This window comes from Condylostylus longicornis, unplaced genomic scaffold (assembly GCF_029603195.1).
Source record: "Condylostylus longicornis isolate FDR11 unplaced genomic scaffold, ASM2960319v2 ptg000031l, whole genome shotgun sequence".
In the NCBI taxonomy this organism is placed as follows: domain Eukaryota; kingdom Metazoa; phylum Arthropoda; class Insecta; order Diptera; family Dolichopodidae; genus Condylostylus; species Condylostylus longicornis.
Genome location: NW_026578000.1, coordinates 8058518 through 8085073, shown reverse-complemented (window position 1 = coordinate 8085073; position 26556 = coordinate 8058518). Strand labels below are relative to the sequence as shown.

At 23.7% G+C, this 26556-nt stretch overlaps 3 protein-coding genes across 27 annotated transcripts in view; 2 read left to right on the top strand and 1 right to left on the bottom strand.

Moving 5' to 3' along the window:
• Positions 1 to 356: 356 nt before the first annotated feature.
• LOC129608304 (uncharacterized) lies at positions 357 to 21779 on the top strand. Of its 9 annotated transcripts, none has more exons than XM_055519737.1 (3): positions 391 to 587; positions 18190 to 18414; positions 18535 to 21779. In XM_055519737.1, exons 2-3 carry the CDS (start codon positions 18201 to 18203, stop codon positions 20217 to 20219), a joined length of 1899 nt encoding a protein of 632 aa, XP_055375712.1. In that variant the 5' UTR covers positions 391 to 587; positions 18190 to 18200; the 3' UTR covers positions 20220 to 21779. The 9 variants fall into 9 exon arrangements, with proteins under 9 accessions (XP_055375710.1, XP_055375712.1, XP_055375711.1 ...); XM_055519736.1 differs by having other exon boundaries at positions 18141 to 18414; XM_055519738.1 differs by lacking the exon at positions 391 to 587 and adding an exon at positions 818 to 847.
• LOC129608306 (PIH1 domain-containing protein 1) lies at positions 1166 to 23741 on the bottom strand. Its single transcript, XM_055519741.1, has 5 exons — positions 23584 to 23741; positions 23414 to 23507; positions 1647 to 2356; positions 1421 to 1564; positions 1166 to 1339 (listed from the first exon to the last, which is right to left on the bottom strand). Exons 1-5 carry the CDS (start codon positions 23650 to 23652, stop codon positions 1307 to 1309), a joined length of 1050 nt encoding a protein of 349 aa, XP_055375716.1. The 5' UTR covers positions 23653 to 23741; the 3' UTR covers positions 1166 to 1306.
• LOC129608300 (multidrug resistance-associated protein 1) overlaps positions 6768 to 26556 on the top strand; it is a 39925-nt gene continuing 20136 nt past the window's right edge. For 15 of the 17 annotated variants that reach the window (XM_055519718.1, XM_055519721.1, XM_055519712.1 and 12 more), the window contains exons 1-7: positions 6768 to 7105; positions 7223 to 7457; positions 24412 to 24586; positions 24646 to 24945; positions 25001 to 25288; positions 25354 to 26286; positions 26350 to 26487. In XM_055519718.1, coding sequence (XP_055375693.1) covers positions 24557 to 24586; positions 24646 to 24945; positions 25001 to 25288; positions 25354 to 26286; positions 26350 to 26487 — 1689 coding nt within the window. In that variant the 5' untranslated portion in view covers positions 6768 to 7105; positions 7223 to 7457; positions 24412 to 24556. Of the gene's footprint in view, positions 7132 to 7222; positions 7458 to 24411; positions 24587 to 24645; positions 24946 to 25000; positions 25289 to 25353; positions 26287 to 26349; positions 26488 to 26556 lie in introns of all 17 variants that reach the window. The other 2 variants (XM_055519714.1, XM_055519716.1) reach the window with 2 other exon arrangements.

The following is a 26556-nucleotide window of genomic DNA, read 5'->3' as shown; positions in this document are numbered from 1 at the left end:
TACCGCGCGGCAGTGTACCTTTATTACTATAAAAATATGTTTTTTATAAAGTGTCAAAAATAATGAAAATAATTTTTAGTTCTATCGTCGCACGCTTGGATTTGTAAACTCATTGAAATTTTGATAATGAATATTAACATAAAAAATAACATAAAGTATCAAATAATGTGCAATCTACACAGATGCAGGTAAAAAATTTATAAATAATATTTTGATTCAGCAAATTTTGCTACATTTTTGCAAAGTCTAAAATATTCTTTTTATTCACAACTCTAACTGACAAAAAGTTGTCAAATTTTGAAAGTCAAAAATATATTTCATAAATTGACATGTGACAGTTCTTGTACATTTATATTTTTATAAAAAAGATTTTTTTTTGTTGTTTATCAATCTTTGTTAAAATTAAATAAAATATATGTTTGGGTGGAGAAATTGTTTCATTGGTTAGTTGAAAATTTAATGGAGACTTTAACCAAAAGAATTTTTTAACAATTTTGCTTTAAATGTTTAATATTTATTTGTTGTTTGTTCTAACAAATCAGTCATAAAAAAATCCAAAGATATTCAATAAGGGAGTAAGAAATTAGGTACATAATTAACATTTTTAATTTTTTTTATTAAATGATAATAAAACAATACAAAATTAAAATATTTGCCTATATTGTTAAAATAATAACTACTGTCTAGTGTCTTGTTATTGATAAATTTTTGGCTATTATATGAAATGCCAAAAGAAAACACCTAAGTACATAATTATATACATATATAATTTCATACGTCGGTAGAATAATTGTAATAATTTAATACAGGGACAACTCAAATTCGTGTTAAAAATCAAGCATTGTAGGTAAGTAGTTACCTACTAACTTTACTTTCTACGAGAAGTTTAAAAAAAGTTAGTAAAGTATCGTAGATAAGTACTTACATTTAATGATTTTATTATTTTAATAATTTGAAACAAGAATACCAAAAACTTTAATATTATCTCTTTGAACTTATTAGAAGGCTAATTGAGTACACATTTGTATAATTATATCACTTGCTAAGTTTTCAATTTGAATTGAAATGATTTAATTTTATGCCATTGCCGAAATAGCGACAATTTTGAAAGATTAAAAATCAAATCTTACAAGAGATTTTTTTTCAATCAGTAAAATTCTTTTCAATAATAAAACTGATATATATATATATTTTAAAAGTTTTATATTTACAGAAGAATAATAATTTTGATAGTTTGTATTATTTAAACTTATTTCCTCTTCTTCGATCTTCAATTTATAGAGGATGCTTTTGTTTATTTCTTTATTTAAATCATCAAACCCATTTTAACTCGAAGCATCTGAAAGACAAAGGGAACAAAATTTTTAAATTATATAATTATTAAATTCCTAATCTTAATTGAAATTTTTTAAGTAATTACTTTATCTTTGGTATCAAAGACTGCATCAATTTTCTCTTGATTTATTTTATATTCGGTAAATTTTTCAAAAAGGTAACCTCGTTTCATTGATTCTAAAAGAATTCGATCTTCTCCGATGTCCAAATGAATTTCATTGATTGAAAACTGAAAATATATAATAAACGATATTTAAAATAAACTTTCATTTTATAAAATCTTCGAAAATTTTCATTTTATTTGTATTTACACATTCTGGTAACCAAAATTCAGCTAAAAGTTCAGAAACGATTCCGTTCTTTTTGATTGAAAATACTTTGTATTCAGGTATTTTAGAATTTGCTAATGCGATTGACTCTTTAATTTTTCTTAAATTATCTCCAGGAGCATTTTTCATGTTTTTTTCGTTATTTGTACTCATTACTTTTTTGCCATAGTTGGCAGAATTTTTGAAATTCGTTATTGCTGAATCATTTTCTGACTCTTTTATTTCTTCAATCAATTTTTTTTCATTTACTGCTGTTCCCATTCCATAAGAATTTAATACAGTTTCGACATCCGAATTTTTAACACGATGTGATACTAATGTTCCAATGAATTTGCGATTTTTTAATATTAACCAATTCTCACTTTTTAATTGAATATTGTATTTTTCATCCAATGCTTCCAAAATTAATGCAATCAAGAAGTCTCGGAATAATATAATTTTAGAGCATTTATCAAAAAATTTCGTATTAATTGCAATGTCGCATACTTCAACGGAATTGCCAGAATTATCTTTTGTTTCATGTTTTTGACTAATACTCATAGGTATACGAAAAGAGCTTGGTGTATCAGATTGTAATATTTCGGTTAAATCATTTTCAGATATTTCCTTTGGGGGCGGAATACCATCAGTTTGGCATAAATTTATAAAAAATTTCTCTTCCGAATTAACTTTAAAAGCTTTGATGCACATTCCTGAAAACAAAAGATTATATCTTAAGTTATTGAGATGATTTCAAAAGGTATTTCTAAGTAGAGAATATTAGATTGTATATAAATTTATATTTGATTAAAACAGTTATGTAAACAATATAGTAATTTCGTTCCTATTAACTTAGTTATTAAAAGTTCAGTTGTATTAGTATTTTCTTTAAATACTGTAAATTCAGGTTGTGTAATTTAAATATTATTTCCGTAGATTCACCCACTATTTATGGATACTGTAGATAAAGAATTCTGCAACTTTTGTTCCATAACATTCTAGCTTTCATTAGATATTTTTTTCATTCATAAACTTCAAAACCCAAGTTTTTTTACTTCTCAAACTTGGTGAGTATCCATTTAAAAAAAATTAATACAAAACTAAAAGTTGTGATTTTTTTTAACAAAGAGCTGGTTTTAGGATTCAATTTTTAATTAATACTATGAGACAAATTATTAAAGTGACACAACTATAATTTAATTCATGTTTCAAATATTGGAAACATGAATTAAAAAAATATGATAAGTTCATAAGCTTTATCGTTTCCTAATATACTTACATATATAAATATAATTTACTAGATGATAGAATGGTGACTTTCATTGTTGTAATCTGATGTAACTTTCAAAGTGGTTTGTAGTTTTAGAACTTTGTTAAATGATAAAATGTAACGCTCATTGTAACATACATACATATACATATGTATGTATATGCTGGTGAATATTTTATCAGCTTAAAAATTACATTGTGCACAATTAACATTGTTTGATAACTTTATAAAAAGTGGACCTTTTTATAAACCGTTACTTTAATGCCAACATTTTAATGGTTGTCTCATAAGCGAACAATGTGTTAAAATTTGTAAAAGTTTCACAATATAAAATTATAACGGTTTCTTTTTGTTATAATATGAATTCCTCCAATAAAATATATGAATGCATTTCTTATAAAGATATTGGTATTTATTTACGCATATGTATGTATATATGTAAGTATATATTATATACATACTATTGTATATACATATTATATAATTAGTTTATATTCGTGTTATGGAGCATTGAACTTGATATACCTACATATAAGTAGAAGCAAATGCGTATTCAATACATTCTTTTTTTGAAACGTATTTAATGCATTCACTTTATCCTTGCAAGTAAAACGGTAAATTTTTACTGTTCAGCTTAAATTATAATTAATGTAATTATGTGTGTATGTATGCGTATGCTTTATGCTAATATTTATATTTATTACTTAACCACTAAATTCTTTATATGTATACGTATGTACATTCTATTAAAATGTACATATTATTCTACAAATTAAACTTGCAAAACCGGTTAAAAATGTATTTAAAAAAAAACAACTCCAAAAAAAAAATTAAATTAATACCATTAAAACAAAGTCCGTTATCATATACGTATGTCTATATCAGGTACGTATGTATGTATAGTTAGAACAAATTCACCTATATTTTTTGTAGTTGCGAAATTATTATTGTAAATATGAGCTGCACTAACTTAGGCATAAGTAATATAACATAAAAATATTTATATAGCTACATAAAATGTACACATACATGCATAAAAATTCTTATTTACGTTTCTCTTATAGGTATTTTTTATTTTTTCTTCACTCTTGTAATTTTTATTTACTCAAATTTGTTTTCTCCAACTATAATCTAATTATACGTTTATACGATAAAAAAAGGTAAATGTTAATCCTCCGAGAAAGTGGCTTGTTGTCAAAAATATTTTAGCGTGCAATGTAATTGAAAACTTCTTTTTTTTTTTAAATAACACTCACTTAAGTACCTTGTAAGTGTGTTGTCTGACATTAAACATATTATAGTGAAAATAGTTTTAGGCATAGTCAAAAACAAATATATAAGTAGATTTTGCGCAGAATTATCAAATCGCCTCTTGTGAAACAGAACTATCTTAAGTCAAAATTTGCAAATTGTTCAAAATAGCCTATTGAAGGTCGAAATTTAATTCCTATTCAAATTCCCAGAAATCAGCTTTAAACGATAAAAAAAAACACTTGTATTAATTTGAGATGACAATGATATATCCACAAAAGTAAAATTTATGTGGAGATAAGATTATTACGCGTGTATAATTTTTAAGCTAAATTAATTATATGTAGTGTATCGACGAGTGCGCATCAAAATAATCACACTCGCGTTCAGTGAGCTATTAACATGATATTGCTTAAAAATTTTTTTTTGAAAAAAAAAAAAATGGACTTAAGATAGTTTTGCTCTTATTAGACACATACATACTTAATGTTCATAAGATACAATTTTATTTCATCTCAATTCGCTGATTCCCAACAACCTTGACCCAATCTTGGATTATTCAATTAGTTTGCTAAAAATTAAATATGAACTACATTTATAATGTAAAATGTAAATTCACATTAATTCAATTTATATTATTTCATACATACAAGTAAATAAATGTTATAACGAATTTGCGATATAAAATAAAGTAAATACAATTTTGCTTCTAATTACATACATGATATGCAGAAGATTTTTTATAGTATTTGATAAGTAGCTTCTGTTACTCTTTATTATTCTATAAAAATACTTATTTTTAGATTTTATTTTATTTGTTCATAAATTTTAGTTTCAAATGAATTTTGTATACAAGAGCTAAAATTCCTTGTGTGTCTTGTGTAAATTTATTATTAAAACCATCCTACTGTTGCGGTTAAATAGAGAAATTTACATAAATTATGAAATTCAATTTTTTTATACTATCCTTTGGTTAATAGTTAATTTTCCATTAAGCTGACCATTCGTTCCCTTTTAGAAAGGACAAAATGTAAATGTTGCTGTGTTTTTCAAAGTGTTTCTTTTTTTGTTAGTAGATTGGTAAGAAAAAAATTTAGTTATGAAAAAATTTTTATTTTACTTAACAATTAATCCAATTTTTGGTATTTCATAGTATTTAATTATAATTAAGTTATTTGAAATAATAATTACACAAATTCAGTTTTGAATAGTTTAGGTAGATTTGGTAACCTTCTTCATAAGATTTTTGCTTTAAAAATTGCGAAAAAAGAAAGTAAATAATTGTGAAGCCTTTTTAAATGCAGATTTTATTTGAATAAATTTTAATTTTTAACCGCAAAAAATCAAAAATAAAAACTATTATTATTAATTAATTATCTATTGTTTATTTATGACAACTTATTGATCTCTAGTTTGAATAAAATTTCAAATAGAATTGTTAGAATACTTATAAATAGAATTTATTGATAAAAATTTATTTTGTTTTTTATCTTTTTGTTTCGGATTGTATTAAAAAAATGCCACCAAAAGCATCAAATCAAATACTATTATGTAAATAACATTTATAAAGAAAAAAAATTTGATGTGATCAGCGCATAAGCGATTGCGTCGCTGGTATTTATTAGTGATGTAGTAAGCGTATCGCACAAGAACCAGAAAATTTTCTTTATAACTTAGAATAGTTTAGAATTTTATGAAAACAAGTGTAATTTTCTACTTAACATAGTTGAAATGCAAATTTACCTTATTGTAGTGCGAATTCGGTTTTAGATTTTCTGTTTTTTTTCCAAAATGAGTCAGTTAGTTTTGTTAATAAAAAGAATTCAAATATTAAATTTTAAGACATTCCTATTTAGTATTCGTTATTTAGTATTTTAAATTAGTTACTTACATATTGTATCGGCTGATTAAGCCGTAATGGTAAGGTTGCAGACGCAATATATGTACATAAGTACATACTGCAAAAGTTACTCTACATATTTATCATATTTCTAAATGAACATAGATATAAATTTGTATTATATTTATTTCAATTGGGCGCCGATTAACAGACAGATATCTGTCTAACAAAAAAGAAAATTATTTGCTTATACACTGTTCTCGCATGGAGAAATTTAATTATATTGATACCACAATATATGAAATTTGATACAATCACAATACCTCTCTTGTTGTATGTCATAAGTGCAAATATAGAAAATATTAAAAAATAAACAAAAAATTGCAAAATCATTCTTATAAACAAAAATTTTCAATTCCTACATGCTTAGGTGCCTACTTATATACTTACTTACATCACATATAACGTAAAGATATGTATGTATTTTATATATTTTTATACCACATTACAAAGTATTTATTATCATTTTTATATTATTTGATTGCAAACATATCACATTATTTGAGAAATGAATGAGCGACTAGCGAGTATAAAAATTTTTTTTAGTTTTTGTTTTTCATGAGATTTTATCAATTTGTGTACATACATACACATTATATGTACATTTAAGTAAATATAGAGTAAAACTTTTCGTCATAACCACTTCAACTAAATAAAATTCATTCATATTCAGTCAGTTTATGTTTAGTAAGCGGTTGTGACGGTCATTTCAAATATTATAGTTTCTCTTCTCTATAACATTTTCAATTTTTTTTGTAATAGAAATATTCAAGTTTAAAATTTTTGGTTTTTTTTTTGTTATTTTTAATTTTTTTGGTTTTATAATTTTATGCAAAAATAATTTTGTATAACTTTTTGTGCACTTAATTTTGATATTTGAATAAAAATTAATGGAGAATTGAAAAAAAATAAATAATGCTATAGGTTTTTAAATCAAAAATTATAAATTAAAAAAATTGTGTAAGTGGAAGTAGCAAACAGAAAAAAAGCAAAATAGAAAAAAAAATAGTGAAACGAAAGTGAATTGAAAAGTGAGAGAAAGTGAGTTAAATAACGTTTTTTTTACGGTACATATGCTCTACGTCATAACACACTAATTTTGTTAATTTCTATACCAGAATCTTTTATATTGTGTAATAGAATTTTTTTTTCTTTCAGTATATTTGTGTTTGGGCGAATTAATTTTTTTTTGGAAAAATTCTCTAATTTATTAAAAACAAATTAAGTTTTTATAAATAATCTACAATTATAAAGCATAATAAAAGAAGATACATACTTGTGTATATAAAAGTATATAAAGTATGAATTTATAAGTATGTGAATGGCATTTTATTAATTGAACATTAATAAATAAAAAGGGAAGAAAAAAAATAAGAAAACCGAAAATTTGGCGGTGCGTATTTCTAGATTTTAAAGTTTTTAAATTTTTATTCATTCTCAATGTAAAATAAATTAATATGGAAAAATTAACTAAATAAGTTTTAGTTATTTAGTCATTTGCAATTAGATTATGGTGTCGAAGTTTAATTAATTACAAATTGAAAAAAAAATCAAAAAATATAAGTAAAAAAAATCAAAAAATATTTTGATATCAACCAAATTTCGTTCTTCGTACATACATTATGTACATGTATGTAGTTTATTCAAATATAATTGCATGGGTTGTGTGAAGTTGTAAATTTACTATTGTGACATAAACTGACAATTGACAATCTTAAAAAATGAGAAAATTTGTGTTATAAAATATTACTTTGTACCATTTTCTTTCATGATTCGAATGCATAATTTTTTTTATAACTGCAGTCATAAGATTTATCATAATTTGCTGCTACCTAGGTATATAATTTTAATTTTTTCACTGAAATTATATGTTTAGATCCCAGAATTACCCTTTCTTTTGGACAGGTTTTAATTAACAAATTTAATTTTATAAGCGAAAAAATACTAGCCTAAACAACAGGTTATCGGAATAAAATCTTAGGGTTTTAATATTTTTTTTATAAGAGTCTACATACCTACAACACTTAGGTACGCACACTCTAGTTGAAATATCAAATTGAACATAACCCTAAATTTTTGATCTTGAATTCTGTGAAGTATTAGCAGACAAAATATGTGTTGATATTAAAAATAATTGTTTATTGAATAAAATAAATTATTTTACTATTAAAATGAATGATTTGCATTCAAAAATAAAAGTTGCTATTAAAAGTATTGAAAAATTAATATTTTTATTAAATAATAGTGTTTACTTTTCTAGTAATTGCACTACAATAAGTAATTTTAATATCACTTTAAAATTGAAAATTACTAAAATTTTTTTTTTCGTAAATTAAAAATAAAACCGAAAATTATTTTCAATGAAGGCCAACATGCGTGATTCAATGTTTTTTATTTTTTTTTTTATTTTTTTTTTTACTATCGAACATATGTTTATTTATCTCTGAATTACGTAGTAAATTTTTATAGGCTTGTACGTTTATGACCAGCTATTTTTTTATTTCTGTCGGTACTTTAGTGGAGAATATTTGAACTTGAAATAAAATTATAATTATAGCAATTATTATATTGCAACTTTCGGACTAAAGTCACTAAAAATTTTAAAAATTTGATATTAATGCTTAATAAATGATTTTTTTAATTCTTAGTAATAAAATTTCATATGCGTAAATATATGTACATATATGTGTTTCCATTACATGTATACGAAATAAATTTTAATTTTAAAATAATTGCTAATAAAATTGTAGAGGAAACGATAAAAGTTTTATAAAATTCTATTGATTTAGTATACGTACTACGTTGTTCACGAAGTGAAGATTATGATTCTATCATTTTTATGTATGCGTGCTATTCATATGAAACTTTAAAAATCAATATTTGAATTTCTTGTCAATTAAAATATAATATTTTAGTACTTACTTATATTTAAGAAAATCAAATTTAAATTCAATAGTATGGTAGTTACTTAGTTCGATATATTATTAATAAATGTACAAGGATGAAAGCAATATGAATAATTAATTATGGAAATATTTACCCATCGTGTTATTTTATTCTTGTTTTTTCTTATTAATTTTATTTAAATTACATATTACATTTAGGGTATTTAAAAAAAAAATAAACTTACTTAATTTAATTTAAATTAAATTTCTATGTTTAAATTCAAGTAAGTATCTACTTTCATTTTATCAATCTAAAAAGGGGTAAAAAATTTGTAAATTATACAATATTTTGTTATCGATGACATTTTGACCGAAAAATCTGCCTTAGATATGAAAATAAAAATGTTTAAAGCCAAATATTCTCTTCTTTTGCTATGCAAAAATGTACCTAACATGACAACACCGTTAGGCATCATAAATTACCTATACCCACAATCGGGCAACATTAGTTAAACGAATTTAAATGTTCGAAACTTTTGGTACTTGAATGTTGAATGAAGAATATTTATGAGTTTTCGAAATTTTAAGAAAAAAAAATTGCAAATTTCATTGCAAACTAACACAAAATACAAGCAATTTATAATGACTATAAAATAATGCTTGCGACAGTTGTTGTATTTACGTAAATTAGCAAAAAAAAAATTATTTAGATCAAGTAATTTTTTAATTTGTGAAATATTTTTCTAAATTAATAGTCAAGATATTGTAAGGGTTTTGTCACTGGGAAATACGGGTTATTAATTTTTCCTTGAATTTTTAATATTCACAATTATTTAAATCAAAATATCAAAAATAGTTTAATAAAAAAAACAAAGAGGTTTCTTTTTTACCTGGAAATTGTTTTAACATTTACTAAAAATAACCTATTTTGTTTAATTTCTAGAAAATAATATGAAATTCGATCAATAAATTTTAAACCATAGTTACGAATATTTCAAAATTATTTCATAATATTTTGAAATTCAATGTGGCATTTACTTTACGCATGATTTGAATATGGGTTAGTAAACGCAAAATTATTTATTTCTCGATCACTTTATGTTTTTAAGATTATGTATGTATATTTAGTTATTATAATTTGAATATTTGTTATACATGTATAAAATAAAATAAATTTGGACATGTAACTAACAGAGACAACATTTAAACGCAATTTAAATAACCCAAAAAATTTAATAATCGCGGTCCTAAATAAAAAAAATTAAGTATGTATGTATGTTTACGAGTATTTCAACATTCGAAAAAAAAGGTTCATTATACAAAAACCCTATAAAAATAATTTTTTTTTATAATTTTAATTTCGCATATTAATTTAATAATAATTATGATGATGATGAAAAAATTTATTATTATATAATGTTATACATACGTACATACACATATATGATATTTATTATTATACCTTCATAATTTCAATTTTTTAGACAAAATGAGAGAGCAAGAGATTGCTGGTGTAATACGGCAATTATTTTGAATGAAATTTATAATTAGCAAGTGAATCCCCTAGTAATAAATGTGAATAGTGTAATGAATTGAGTGAAGTACTTTTAAAGTAATTACTTAAATACATATACATATATATATATACATATATACATATACAAAAAATGGTATTCATTTGGAAACAGGGGATTTCTCTTAATTATGAAATTATTATTTAATATTATAGACCGAGATCTGTGAATTTTTAATTTTGTTTTTTCTTCTTTGGATAAAAGTTTTTAGTTATACATATAATATGTACATATGATTATAAACTTACGCATAACTAATTTTAAAGGGTGTAAGAGGGAAAAATTTGTAGATATACTTTTTCGTTTTTTTTTTTTTTTGGTTACATATGTACTTGATTATTAAATTACAAAATGAAGGACGATAGACGATTAAAATTTATTTTTTAATTTCATGTTAGTATTTGTAAATTACTTTTCAATAAATATTCCATTTTTTTGCATATCTAAACTAAAATTGTAAATGACATAAACGGTCAAGTTTTTTGTTCAATTTTAATTTATTTATTAAAATTATACGTTTTTTCCTGTCTATTGTTGTTTGATCTACATTAATTGTAGTATTTTTTGATAAGAACTCATGTGTACTTAAAGTAAGCACACTACAAAAAATCTTGAAAATAAGTTGATGATAAGATAAAAAAATTTTTTTTTTTTGTAATCCCATACTGTTAATTGTTGTACGAATTGCAAATTCCTTTGAAAATAAATTAAAATGCAATAATTTGAATAAAATTATTTCTCTGATATTTGTAATACATATTGTATTAGAAAATACTAAATTTTGATTATTACGGAAACTATGGCACTTACAATTCTGGCAAGGTTTTGTAATGGTTTCATTCTTTAAATATCGTCAACAGTTTGTTTACCAATAATTCTATAAAATAAAAGTTATAAGTCAAACATAAAAGTTTATTCAACTTAAATTTTACAAATTCGCATTAAAGAATTTTCATTTGAACTTGGAGCGATTTAAATACAAAACTTTTCGCATTAAATTACATCAAATTATGAAAAAATTATTATGAAATAATGTTAAAAAAAACTTAAATTTCCTTTTGTATTTAATTGAATTTTCAACTTTAAATTCATTCAACTATATTAGGATCAAGTTTGTCAATTTTCTATATAAAAATTTTAGGTGTATATATACACTAAATAAATTCACAAATAAATAATGGATATGTAAGATATATGAGAAGTGTTTATAAAATATCTAATTAACTTATTAATTTGGACAAAAGATACTAATTAATACGATATTTTATTTATTCGATACTCTTTCATATCGTAAATATAATTTTAGATCTACTTATGTATAAAACTAAATTCGTTAATTTTGTCACTTACTTTGCATTTTTTTAAAATTTAATCATTTTAAATAACTTTTATGAATTTTTTTTAATAATTTCTATCTAAAAGCCTTTCAGAAGTTTTATCAATTTACAACATATGATATTACACTTAATAAGTTTTTTAAAATTTTTTATTTCAATTGTTATATAAAAATAGTAATTGTATAATATATTTTGTAGATAACGGTAAACTATTAATTATTTTTAACGTATAATATAAATTTTTTTTTTGAGTTCTTTTTCAAAAAATTACAAAAATAAAGTAGTTTTTCTTAAATTACTTTACTTAAGTATACTAAAATTGAATTGATTCATATAAGTATATGTATGTCATTTCAAGTATACATACATATATATTGCTAACTATGTAAGTACTTAATACGCTAATGTACTATTCAAACAAAAATAATGAAAATCATCCTATTGTTGTTACTGTCATGCATTAGTTATTGATTATGTCATACAAAATTAATTAGAAAATCTAAAAAAACTTTGATAATATTTGTATTATACAAAAAGTAAGAGAATCCAAGTAATTTTCAAAGTAATAATAAAATATTTTTTCAAAGTTAAGAATTTTCTTAATTTTTTCTGTATATCTACATATATTTAAGAAAAATAAAATTCTGTTTTAATGAATGTTAATGAAAATTAAAAAAAGCGATTAGTAAAGATGACTTTTATTTTATCTTATTTATTTTTTACTTTAAATATTGGTCAACAAAACTTGGTTTAGCAAACAAGTATTGTGTTTTCGCATTTAAGCATAAAATAATTGTCAAAATTTTAATATTCATGTAAGAGTATGTACGTATGTATGTATATAAGAGTTAAAAATTGTAAAAAATTATATTTAGTACACCCATTATAAAAATTTACATATTTTAATTTGAATATTTTATTGAATTTAAAGGGCTAGTTATTGTAAATAAATTCTATGAATTTAAAAATATTTTATGTAATCGGTATTCAATCTAATATTATACAATCTTTTATATAATTTTACGAAATTCTATACATATATTTTCGACATAACCTTCAAAATTGGGTACTAATGAATAAAAATATGGCTATTAAACTACCGGTTTGTTATGTTTCAACAATCTTTCTACAAACAAAAATCAAAAAAAATTAACCTTGAATTTTTAAAAATTTATGTTTTATCGAAAATGGGAATTTCTTTCTTATTTTATTAAATAAAAAAATTTGATTAGTTTCTTTTATTTTTCAAAAATTCTAGTATCCTATTAATCATTGATACTAACTATATACAAAGTTAATAAGAATTTTATATTATAATTAAAATGTTTGTTGAAAAAGAAAAACTTGAATGAAAAAAGAAAAAAATTTTAAATTCCAAAATATTTCGAAAATAAAAAAATATCTTGTTTTGTATGCGCTTACATAATATCAAAACGTTTATATAAAACTACACCTTCTCTCTAAAAATTAAAACAAACAAATAAAGAAAAAGATGAAAAAATAATTTGACCGGATCTGATGGTCCATGATAAATTTTATTGTAAAAACAAAACAAAAACAAAAAAAATCAAAGTTAATTTAATGCTCTACCGGTAAAAATGGATTACCAACCGTTTGAGATTAGAAAAACACAGTGAGCTCAAATAAAAATACAATAATTAAGATTTTAATCAAATTTTTTTATAAAATATAAATCTAAGATAGTGAAACCATGTTCTTTTTTAACTATCTTTTCTCAAAGTGCACAACTGTATCATTTACTTTTTTTTTTAAGGATGATATCAAAAATGAAAGATAAATTCACAAAAATGTGAATGATGAAGACAATGATTATCGGGACATTGTCAAACTACTGATATTGAATAATTTTTTTTTGAGTTCAAAAATAACCGTAAATTTATTTTTTTTAAATTTTCTCAACCAACAATATGGTTACGCTTCGAAACTTTCATAAATTTCACTAACAAAAAATATTTATTTTGGTGCTATTTTAAAAACTGAAAACTTTAATCAATTGAAACATTAGATTACATGTTGGATTGAATTTCCATGAATCCTAACCAATTAATTATTGAAGTGGATTAGAAGCTGAGCAGAGCTGTTTTTTGAATATTATTTTTAGAAAAAATTTTGCTCAATGAAAATTTTCAATCTATCTCAGCATAAATACACTGTAAAAAAATTTCTTAATAGCTTAAGACTTACATTATTGCATTGTAAATTTTGCGTTGAGATAAGAAAGAAGTCGATTTTTTTGCAGTAAGGAGAAAAAAAGAATGCAAATTTTAATGGCTTGCACATTTTTTTTTCTTTGTTTTATAAGTACTTCAATCTGTTGTTAATCATTTGATTTATTTAGAAAACAATTAAATGAAGTAACAAAAGCAGGTCACAAAACAATCTACATTTTTCTCTTAATTTATTTTTGAAAAAGAAAAGACAAAAACAATAGAGTTGACACTTGACATGAGAAGTTTTTATTTTATTTCTTCTTAATTAATTTTTCGCTGCATAAATTTTTAAAGGGAACATCGCAAATCTTATACAAGCTATTTTATTTCTTAAATAATTGTTTTAAATATTCGTAAATATCGTCTGTATGAATGTGCATATTAAATACATTTGAATGTGTTTTATCGTTTATTTTTAGAATTTAAGAATTATATAAGTTTTGAAAGGTGTACACACAAATATACTTATGTGTCGGTATACGAGCTTTCGTAACTATTATATGACTTTGACGCAAATAAATAAATAAATAAGAAAAGAAATCTTTCAAATCTTTTATTAAATAATTTTTTCATTCTAGTTTTAAAACAAGTTATTTTAAGCGATTTAAAGAATGCATGTTACTTTTAAACATAGTTATTCTTATTGAGTCTATTTTTGTTTTTATTTTGTTTCAAGTAATGTGAAAATTAATTGTATGTTATATTAAAGTTATGGGAATTAAGAAAATATACATAGTTATTTAGATAAATAACATAGTAAACACAAATTAAATATAATTACTTATATCCGTTGATAAATTTTTTGTTTTACATCATTACATAATATTTTTCCTTCAAAATATTTCTAATTTGATTTAACAAGTCATCGGGTGTGATATTTTAGGAGGAATATCAGCAATATTCCTCATTAGGAAGAGAAATATTACCAACATTTTTACTTAACAAATCATATTGCAAATTTCGACAATGAAGTGAATTGCATGGTTTTTATAAATTTTCCACATACATGGGTGCAAATTTTGCCAATATAAATATATTCCATGAAATAAATGCAATGTACGGGTAATAATTGATTTTCAATCAAATGAGTTAAAAGACAATTAAAATAAAGAGTCACTCCCTGTGCTTACTTAAAGGATTTTCAAGAATTTTATGTCAAACTTTATTTTCGAAATAGAAAACTACTAATATTGTCAAATACTGTCAAATGTATAACGAATGAAAGCAATTTTTAATAAACTTGAGTAGGTATGATAAATATTTTATATTCTTAGTATTTTTGACCTCTTTTTGAACTTAGAAATCACATATACTTGGTTTTCTAAATATATATATGTAGATTCACATGAACGAAATAAATGTTTCTTGACACGATTAGCTCCCTTTAAGTAAAACTTAAAAAACACGTTGAATTTTTTATTGATTCTTCTGTAACTGGTGTATGTGGTAGGACATAATTAGTTCTTAAAATAAAATTAACATTATATTATTATACGACATAACCAGTTTTTTTTTTATATTTTATACTTATGCAAAATTCTTTGTTCTTGAAGTTCTTAAAGAAAAATACACGTTTTAGAGTGTCTATATTTTTAATGTATATGTTATTTTAAAAAAATTTTTGGTTATTAAATATTTATTCATTTTATACTCGCCAATGCCCATAACACAAGAAAAACAAAAAATTAATATTTTTTTTAATACAAAGTATTTGAAAATTAGTTAATAACTTTCAAAACCGGATTAGTAAAAACTTTTTTATAAAAAATGAAAAATTTTTTTTTATTCTTAAATATCAATAAAAAGATGATCTAAAATTAATTTTTTCGTTCTAAGAGGAAAAAACAAGTTTTTCTGCTTCAATATTTTTAAAAATTTTCTTAATATTAAGAATTAAATTTTAGAAGGAACTTGCATGTGTGTGTATTTTTTTAAATAATTAAAATGTAATTTTGTAAAAAAAAACACACAAATTTCCTTAATTGATTTTTTTACATTTTTATTACTCAATCTGATTGACTCTTTTAAATTTTTTTGCAATCTTGTAATGTAAACAAAGTATTTTTATTTAATAAAGATGGCAAATCAAAAGTTTCTGTAGTAGTAGTAGTAGCTACTTTTTAACCCAATAATGAAATAAATCTTAAATTTTTCAATAAGTATCTTATAGAAGGAATGTTATTTTGCACACATTAATATTTTTCTAGAAACCTTATAAATTTTTACAAATAATTATATGAAATTGGTACAGTCTGTGGTACCAATAAGAATTTCATAATTAGAAATTCTCCAATAGTATTGATAGGTATTGTTTTAGGTTAGGCATTACTGTAAAATTATTAAGAATAGTAAATAGAAGAAATACATTCTAGAATAAAAAAATAAAAAAAGTTTACTTTAAAGCAATGATTTTAAAAAATAAAATATTAATTGCCTACATTTTAATTTATTCGCTACTGACTTTACAATTTGTTTATTAAATAGCCTTATTTTATTCATTTTAAAGTATTTAATCAAATTATTATTATTTACAGATAACTTCTATTAAATATTTTTTTCTTGCTTGAATAAGTACCCTCAAATTGCTAGTACATACATATAAATTAGTTACAATAGAATGTTACTAAATATATTTATATGTTATTATAAATGTAAGATTGATTGATTATCTATGTAACATAAGTATATGTATATTTTTAAATACAATATAAGTATATGAAATATATGTATTTATATTATTATTTTGATAAAATGAAATCAGTAAAATTTTACGTTATTTTGTTATTATTAATTGTTATAAATGAGAACATTACACATTTAGAGTAGGCACATTATACATAAAAATTTAAATTACATGCGTCTTTACATAAACATGTATAAATTAATTTAAAAGTAATAATACTATATTTTATTCCATTACAATTTTAGTTATTGCACATACGTATGTATTTTGCAAAGGCTTTTATTGTCAAATGTAAAAAAATCGTAAACATTTGTGCTGCATTCTATTTTTTCGTCCGATTTTAGTTTGAATCAATTCGAAAGATGAATACATTTAATCAAATACACTCAAAAAAAGTGGAATTTTAAGTTTTCAGCTTTTCGTTATAATTGTTAAAGTGAAGAAAATTATTAATTCCCGTTCAACCATTAGCTATACCCACATTAAAGTTACTGAACGCTTATTTCTAAGAGGTAAAGTAAATGAGTTTATAATGTACTTATAGATAATGTGTCTGATTGCATTTAGTTTAAACAAAGCAAAGTGAAAATTAAAAAAAAAATAAAATGTAATTTTTTTTTAAAACTTTTGACTCATACAATTAAACTACTGCAACTTTTATTTTAGTTATTTGAAGTTGACGTTAAAAAAATTTGATTACACATTTCCTATGCTTTTTTATGTATATTATATTTTTTCCAATATTCAGATACCGTATTGGTATGGATTTCAGTTTAAGATGAACTTTCTTTTTCGCTTTGAAAAAATTTTGGAAAGAAATTACCAAACATATTTTCCATTGTTTTTATTTTCACTAAAAAAGCATTTAATGCTTATCCAAAAATATTTTGAAGTGGACAAAATTTAGTTTTTAAAAATATGAATGGCGCTTCAGTTAAAGAGTTTGAGTTTTACTTATTTGTTTAGATTGAAATTCGTCGTAAAAATGCGTTATGTAACTAAAAATCAATTTGAAATGCTAGGGGTCAAAAGTTACCAACATTTGTTACACAATTGTTCAACCAAGTGAGAATATAAGGTAAATTTTGATTTTGAATTACTCTTCAATTCATGTAAAAACATGACCAAAGCAGTAGTTGTAATTTTAACAAATGAAATTGGCAAATTCATAAAATATTTTGATATTTTATAAATTTTATTTATTATTTTAATTTTTCCTTTTTTTATTTTTGTTTTGCATTTTTTTTTTACTTTGTATGCGTAATACTAAAACAAAATTATGACGATTTTTTTTGTTTTAACATCTGCTTGAAAATAATTTTAATAATTTTGTGCCTGCTAAATGTTTTAAACTAATGAAATTAAGCTCGAAATAGAATCGAATACGATGTTTAATAACGACGATCTGTATTTAGATAATTTATCAATGGAACAAAGAAGAAAAGTCCTGCGGCAACCAAGAGCAGAGCCGCAAGGGCAAGAAAATCTTCAAGAAAATGGTACAACAAAATTAAAAAATGAAAATCATCATGTTAATCGACCGACTGGTAAACAACGTTCAAATGATCATGCAAAGCAATACGCTAGCCGTAGTCTTTCTGAAGCTAGAAATCCAGTTTTGATACAATCTAGTCCGACAGGTACTGCTAATCGTAATTCATTAAAAAAAATCAATTCTAATCGCTCTCTCATGGATATTTCACCGACATCATATAACACATTAATTATACATAATGATGATTCATTAAATACTTTATCAGGTAGAGTGGATTTACAATCGAATGCAGCACAAAAAGAGCGGCCACGTCCATATGGTGAACCTGGTTTACAAGAAATTACTGAAATTCCAGATGATTATTTAAAACAGAGTCATGTTTTAAAGCATTTAGCAAAAGAAATCAAAGCTCCTTCAACAATTAAAAATTCAAAATATAACACGACTACTCGAGATAATATGGTAACTGGAAAACTTGAAATAAATATTGGTAGAAATTTAATTGATTGGCAACATCATCATCATCATCTTCAATACCATTCACATCAATATCAATTGAGTAATTTACAAAAACTAAAACGAAGTCGAAGTTATCCTGAAATGACAAAATTATCGTGGAATGCTGAAATTGAAAATTTATCAAAAGAAAATATTGAACTAAAAGAACAATTATTTCAATGTCGTATGAAAGTTGCAAAAACACAAAAACTCGAAGAAGAAGTCTCGAATATATACGAAGCTTATAATGATTTGGTAATATCCTGTGAAAGAAGAGAAAAATTAGAGAATATGGCTAGAATTAAATTACAAGATAATCTTGAAAAGGTGAACGCCATGAATAGGGCACTTAAAGATCAGGTAGATGTTCTAAAAACTCAATTATTAGCCCCGGCCGAAAATCAAATTTTAATAGCACAACTGTTTTCACAAAATAAAGAACTTCTAGCAGCGAAAGAACGGCAAGATATTGAATTAGCTGCACAAGCAGCAACTCTTCAAGAACAAAGAACTCATATCGGTATATTGGATACTGCTTTGAATAATGCCCAAAGAAATATTCGACGACTTGAAGATGAAATGCGAAAAAAACAAATGCATATTGAACGTTTAATACAAATACAAAATCTTGACACCAAAGATATTAAAAATAGCAGCGGTAGCAGTACTGCAACAAGAGAAACACCAAAATGGCAATTTTCAGAAAATGCTAATCAATTATTACGACTCGGAAGTGAACAACGTAATTTTAGTGAACAAAGAAGTTTTGGTGATCAATCATCTGTTGTTGTTAGACCAAATACATCAAAATTGTCATTAGAACGTAATCATCAAAAAACTGAAACTGAACGTATTATTGCTGAAGCAAAACAAGACAAACAATTTCTGGAAGAAGTACATTCAGCTCAACGTAAAGTTGGTGATTTGCAGGCACATTTAAAAGGATTAGAAAATAAGTTGGCTGAAAAAAATATTTGTGGTTCATCATTTGATTCGTATAATTTAAATGCTGATGGTTATCCATTAAGACCAATGTGCTTTAATAATACATCATTTAAAGGTTCAAATGCATCATTTAATGCATCATCTGAATCCCATACACCAACATTGTTAGACTCTTCCCCAACAACTTCTTATCCACCAACATCAAGTTTAACTACAAATAATAATAATTATAGTCCAAGTTTATTAAATGATGTTGTTAATGTCGTAACAACGTCATCAAATTATCAAAATAAAAGTCCAAATTCATCATTTAATCATCAAAATTCAGTTAATCGTAAAATAAATGTTGTAGGTGGAAATCTTGTTGGTAGTAATTATCCACCAAAAAGTCCATCAAATTTTTCAACAAGTTTTGATGCAAACTTTTCACAAATTTCTCCAAATTATAAAACATCGTTATCACCATATGATTATAATACTTTTGACGAACGATTAAGAAAAAAATAAACTTTTATATTCGAAACGAAATTATTCAGAGAAAACAAAAATAATCAATCCAAAAAAAATCAATCCAAATTTAAATTTATACAAAAAAATACATACATACATTTGCGGCGTAACGTGTAACAATAACTTTCCAAAAATATATTGTAAAATTTTGAAATGACGTGCCTTCATATAAGAATAAAAAAATTTTTGTACTTTTGATACATGTTGTATTATAGCGAGTGATTTGAATAAAATAAATAGTCCTTTTAGCTCTTTGAACAGGGCAAGTTTTTTTAAGAACAGGGTATTAAAAAAAATTTACTTTTGGACCGTTACTATTATGTACGTAATAACACGATAGGTTTATTTAAATGCAACCCATTGGATTAAAAGCTTTCATTTTTTTGAGTACCATATGACAGAGTGAAAAACAGGTATAACAAACCAAATGATGAAAATCAGTTAAATTTACTTCACAGAAGTTTATTAATTTATGTAATGAATTCAACGTAGAGATTTAAACAATATAATACCAACTTAGAAATTGATTGGTCCAAAATAATTGTCGAATTTAAATTTTTTTTACTAATTTTATAGTACAAACATCTTTAAAATACTTTAAAAATAACAGCAAAACAATAGCAAAACTTGAAAACAGTTTAAAAATTTCGGCTAAAATATTTCTATACAAAATGTGAATGTGATTTTAAGGAAAAGTTATTTTTTCGTCACTCATTCTGGCATTTCCAAGCTAATGTATTAGATCAATTTGTATATTTTTGTAAATAAAAATATTTTGAAAATAATTGATTCTCGTACATTTTTCATATAAGTATATGTATGTGCATAAGTATACATGAAAAATATTTTAAAATAAAATTTTACATTTTATTTTTAGTTTAGTGTGAATTTAAAATAATTTGTAAGATTTAATTTAATAATCAAACTTTTGGACACGATATGGAAGATTACAATGGATATTTATAAATTGATAAAAAATATCTATAAATATTTAAAAAAAATTAATAAAATTAAATAAGTATAAATTTTAATTGTAAAATTCAATTTTTGCTATGTATTCTGTTATTTAGGTCTTATTATTTTCTACACATTGGTCACAAAGTATATTAATAGCTAATTATTACTAGTTTTATGAGTATAAAATTTTATGAATGTTATAAGAAATAGTTATGCCTTCCACGTATTCTGCATATTACACTCCTTTATATGAGATATGTAGAAAAATTTCATAAAACATAATCATAAAACTAAGTAAAGGAAATGTAAGTCTTTATAAATTGATTGCAGATTTAAAGGCCGGATACATTTTTACTTTTTTGGTATTATAGATATATATAAATATAACTGTTATTTAACTATTAATTTATAATTAATAATTATATTTACAATTTCATAAGAAAATATATATATTTGGATTGATATTTTCATTATTATACACAAAACAATTATTTTGTAAAATAAAACTGTCAATAAATAAACCATTGTTGATATTGTACTCCCGAATTTAAATGAAAAATCTGCTATAATTTGAAATTAGTAATTCAATAAAATGCCTTAATATAAATACTTCATATTTGTATTTTTATATTAAAAAATGCCTTAAAAATATATAAAAAAGTATTAACATATCATTCAGTAGAAAGACCAAAATTAACTTCAGTTGTTAAATTTAAATATTATTTAACATTTTACGTATTTAATTAATATAAAATGGAACGAGACAAAAGATATATTGGTTCATGTTTAAACTTATTATGAGATTAATATTGTGAAATAAAATTAATTTATTACATTAACAAAATACAAACATATATCAAAATAAAGGACTTAGAATTATAGATTTTAAGAATATTTTATATTACTATATCCAGTGTAAAAATTTAATTAACGATAGAACGAAATCGATTCATGTGTCTAATAAGAAAATAAAACAATTAATAAAAAACCAAAAAAATTTTTAAAATTGTTTAAACATTTACAAAAAATCTATGTATATAAGATTCTGTTGTTCTTGAAGCATCGAAAATACTGAAATATCAGCAATATTTACATTATTTAGATGAATACTACTATATAAAGTTTTATCATAAAATTAAATATAATTTTGCAAAAACACATAAGCTTCAGCAAATATTAATCAAAGTTATTGTACTCTACTAAATATAATCTTTTTTAAAATACCGAATAGTCTTCTTTTCCTTATTTGAATGCTTGTTTAAAGGAAAAAAAATAATCTAGATAACCTAATATGCCTACATAATAAGGGGTAATCTTATAAAGTTGTAAAGATCTTGTTAATTTTCATTTAACAAAAATTAAATAATTTAATTTCATTTTCTGATGCTGATAAAATATATATTCATTTTTTTTAAATGAACTTCACAATTGCGCGTTTGAATGAGTGCATTATATAATGTAAGTACCCATGTAATACTTTTAACTCTTTATCTTGTTAAAAATAAATATTTTTTTAAGGATTGTGACCTTCTGATAATGATTTATGCATATTAAAAATATACATTTAAATTCTTTTGTTATATTTTGCAAAATAACTGAAAACAAGATTTTGAGGCTTTTAATTATTTTTCTACTATGATTCAAAATTCATTTCAATTTTAACTTGTAAATGGTAAAGTAAACTAATATAAAGAATGAAGAGAGAATAAAAATTTAAAAATTGGAAAGGATTTTTTTTTTGAAATTTTAATTTTCTCAAAGTTTAAAGAAAAATAAAATTTTAAACAACTACCAAATACATATAATATACACAGTATTGATTTAACAATACACATACGTAGTTCAGAAGTTAAAGGATAAGTTATTATTTATTGTAAGTGTACATACTGTAAAATAATATAACGAAGTTCTTTATTTTTCGCGTTAAGAATAAAAAATTATATTTTTTTATCGTTGAAATTTAAAAAAAAAATATTCGAAACCTTTGCCATATTTCCAAGACTATGGAAACGGACTTTTAAAACTAAAATTGATATTAATAATGCATTTATATTAATATTACGAATTAAAATTGTAAACTTAAAGAATATGTGCGTGATTTATTTTTAATTATGCATATAGAGTATTTTAGTTTTTAATATGTATGTATGCTTTTATGTACGATATCGGGAAATTTATTGACATGTTAGTAATTTGATTCATAAACTGATTTATTGTAAATTTTGTAAAATTACCTGGAGTGGGTTTTATTATCTTAGAATTGGCCGATTCTGATGGAAAGTTGTCTGAATTACCAAAGATTTCTTCAAATTCATTTTCGTATTCACTCTAAAAATATAAACAAATCTTCAAAAACATGCATACATATTTTTAAACAGAAATTAATTTTCATATTTGTTATTACCTTTATGAATTTTAAATTACTTTCCAAAATTGATGCGTCACATTCTAAAAAGTTTGGTTTTTTATCCATTTCCAATTTGTTATTTTTTACAACAAGAAAAATTCTAGAAAACTTTTTGTTGTTCAAAAAAATAAGTCTGCAGTAACAACTAATCTCTATGATTTCTCAAATACGAATACGAACAAAATAAAATAACTTAATATTATGACACTGACAGATTACCGCTGTCAAAATAGTTAAAAAAAAATGAGCTTTTTGCCATATGATAATTTGGTATGTGTTTGAATATATGGTATTGCCAGTATAAAAATATAAAAGCGTTATCTTGCGGCTACGAATTACTATACAAATATTACGAGTACTAGCACTTGCTGTAAAAACTTTCCAAGTTCTTTTAATGTTTATGAAAGGTTAAGAAGTGTATACAAAGTATGTATTGAAAATGACTAAATTGACATTATGTTCGAAGTATGTATGTGTTTGATTTAGTGGCAACTGGCAGCAAGAAAATAGAAATTTAAAAATCAGAATAAAGCCCGCAATTAATGCAATTAAATGTTTTTAAATTGTATTGATTAATACTTGTTTAAGTTTAGGTTTAGAACTTTTTATTAACGTTTATTTGGGAAATGAATCTAGAAAAAATCCGATAAAAAAAATATGTCAGCACTAAAACGGTTTTTAATATATGTACATAATGTATGAACTTTCTCGTTTGCTTTTACATTGTGTTTTAAACATAAAACAGCTGATAAGCTACAAGCATGCGATTTTTCCATAAATTATTGCAGTCATATTGATATTTAACATTTGTTTTTCATGTTTTAGGAATCAGTCAGTTTGTATACTGTGAGCAGGATTATTCAATTGGTAAAGGATTAATATTGTAAAGGAGGTTGAAAGTAATATTCTATTTTTTGAAAGAGTTTTTTGTGCTTAATAATTGGAAATAAGCATATAAAAATCTCTTAATATGGAAGAATATTGTGGATCTACTTTTTGGGTAAATTTTTTTTAATTTAGGTGAATAATTTAAATACAAAACTAAGAAATTAATTGAAGGATTATGATAAAGTGTGGAATTCTGATAATCCCGATTTTACACCTTGTTTTGAACAGACAGTTTTATTGTGGGGACCTTGCATATTCCTCTACGTGTTTGCTTTACTGGATTTCTTTTATATTAGAAGCAGCTTAGATAAAGATATTCCATGGAATATTCTGAATACTTCAAAAATAGTAATCAATGCGATTTTAATATTAATTAGCGCTATAGACTTTATATATGCACTTGCAAATAAAGAAAAATACCCAGTTCATCCAGTTGATATCTATAGTCCTTTAATAAAAATCGCAGCCTTTGTAAGATTTAAAAACAGGTTATGTAATTTTTAAACTATTAGAAATTTTATTTTAGATATTAGCTGGGGTACTATGTGTCCTGAACAAGAAACATGGAGTTCGTACGTCTGGACTGCTATTTTTATTTTGGTTTTTGTTGACAGTTTTTAGTATTCCCAGATGTAGGACGGAGGTATTTGCGAAACAATTGAGGGATAAAGAAAGTAGTTATCCAGCAGCAAACGAATATGATGACTACAAATATGTAACATTCATGATATTCTTTGCGTGCTCCATAGCCATGCTAATACTTAATTGCTTTGGCGATCAAAAACCAAACCAAACGAAATACCCAAAATCTGAGGTAGGTATAATTTTTAATATATTTACCTGCGAATTAAAATTGAAAGAAAATGTGTCAAATTTTAGAAAGAGTGCCCAGAACTTGCTGCTAGTTTCCTTTCAAAAGTAACTTATCAATGGTTTGATAGAATGGCTTGGCATGGCTTTCGTAAGCCTCTTGAGTTAGAAGATTTATGGGATCTTCGACCGGTTGATTCATCTAAAGAAGTTATGCCAGTTTTTGCCAAACACTGGAACAAATCAGTTCAGAAAAAGTTAGAAAGAAATCAAGCAATAGAAAATGGATTCACAATGCCCTCCTCTGAAACTAAGGCAACATTTAATAAAAATTCTGCAAGTGTTACTTTCCAGAATCCCAATGTCGGTTCTACAAAACAACAAGCATCAATTATGCCGCCAATTATAAAATCTTTTGGGGGAATTTTTCTTTTCGGATCTGCTCTAAAGTTGATTAATGACATTTTGACTTTTGTGTCACCACAGCTTCTTCGTTTAATTATTAATTTCGTGGATAATGATGGTAAAGAGCCAGAACCACAATGGAAAGGAGCATTATATGCTGTATCGCTATTTGTTGTCGCTTCGTTTCAAACTCTTGTATTAGGTCAATACTTTCATAGAATGTTTATTGTGGGTTTGAGAATTCGTACAGCTCTCATAAATGCAATATATAGAAAAGCTTTAGTCATATCAAATAGTGCAAAAAAAGAGTCAACAGTTGGAGAAATTGTTAATTTAATGGCTGTGGATGCACAACGCTTTATGGATTTGACGACGTACTTAAATATGATTTGGTCCGCACCATTACAAATTGGTGCTGCTTTGTACTTTTTATATGATATTTTGGGTCCATCTGTTTTTGCTGGTCTCGCCGTTATGATAATTTTAATTCCAATTAATGGCGTAATTGCTAATAAAATTAAAGATTTACAAATTAGGCAAATGAAAAACAAGGATGATAGAGTTAAGTTAATGAATGAAGTATTGAGTGGCATTAAGGTAAGGATTATGATAAATTTACTTGTTAGTAAAATTTTAAACTGTAATGTAAAAAAAATTTAGGTACTTAAATTGTATGCTTGGGAACCTAGCTTCGAAGAACAGGTACTGGAAATTCGTAATAAAGAGATAGACGTTTTGAAAAAGACTGCATACTTAAATGCTGGTACATCATTCTTGTGGTCGTGTGCACCTTTCTTGGTAACTTACAATTTCTTAAAATTAATTAAAATTTTATATCAGAATTCTCCTTGAAATAATGCTAAAATC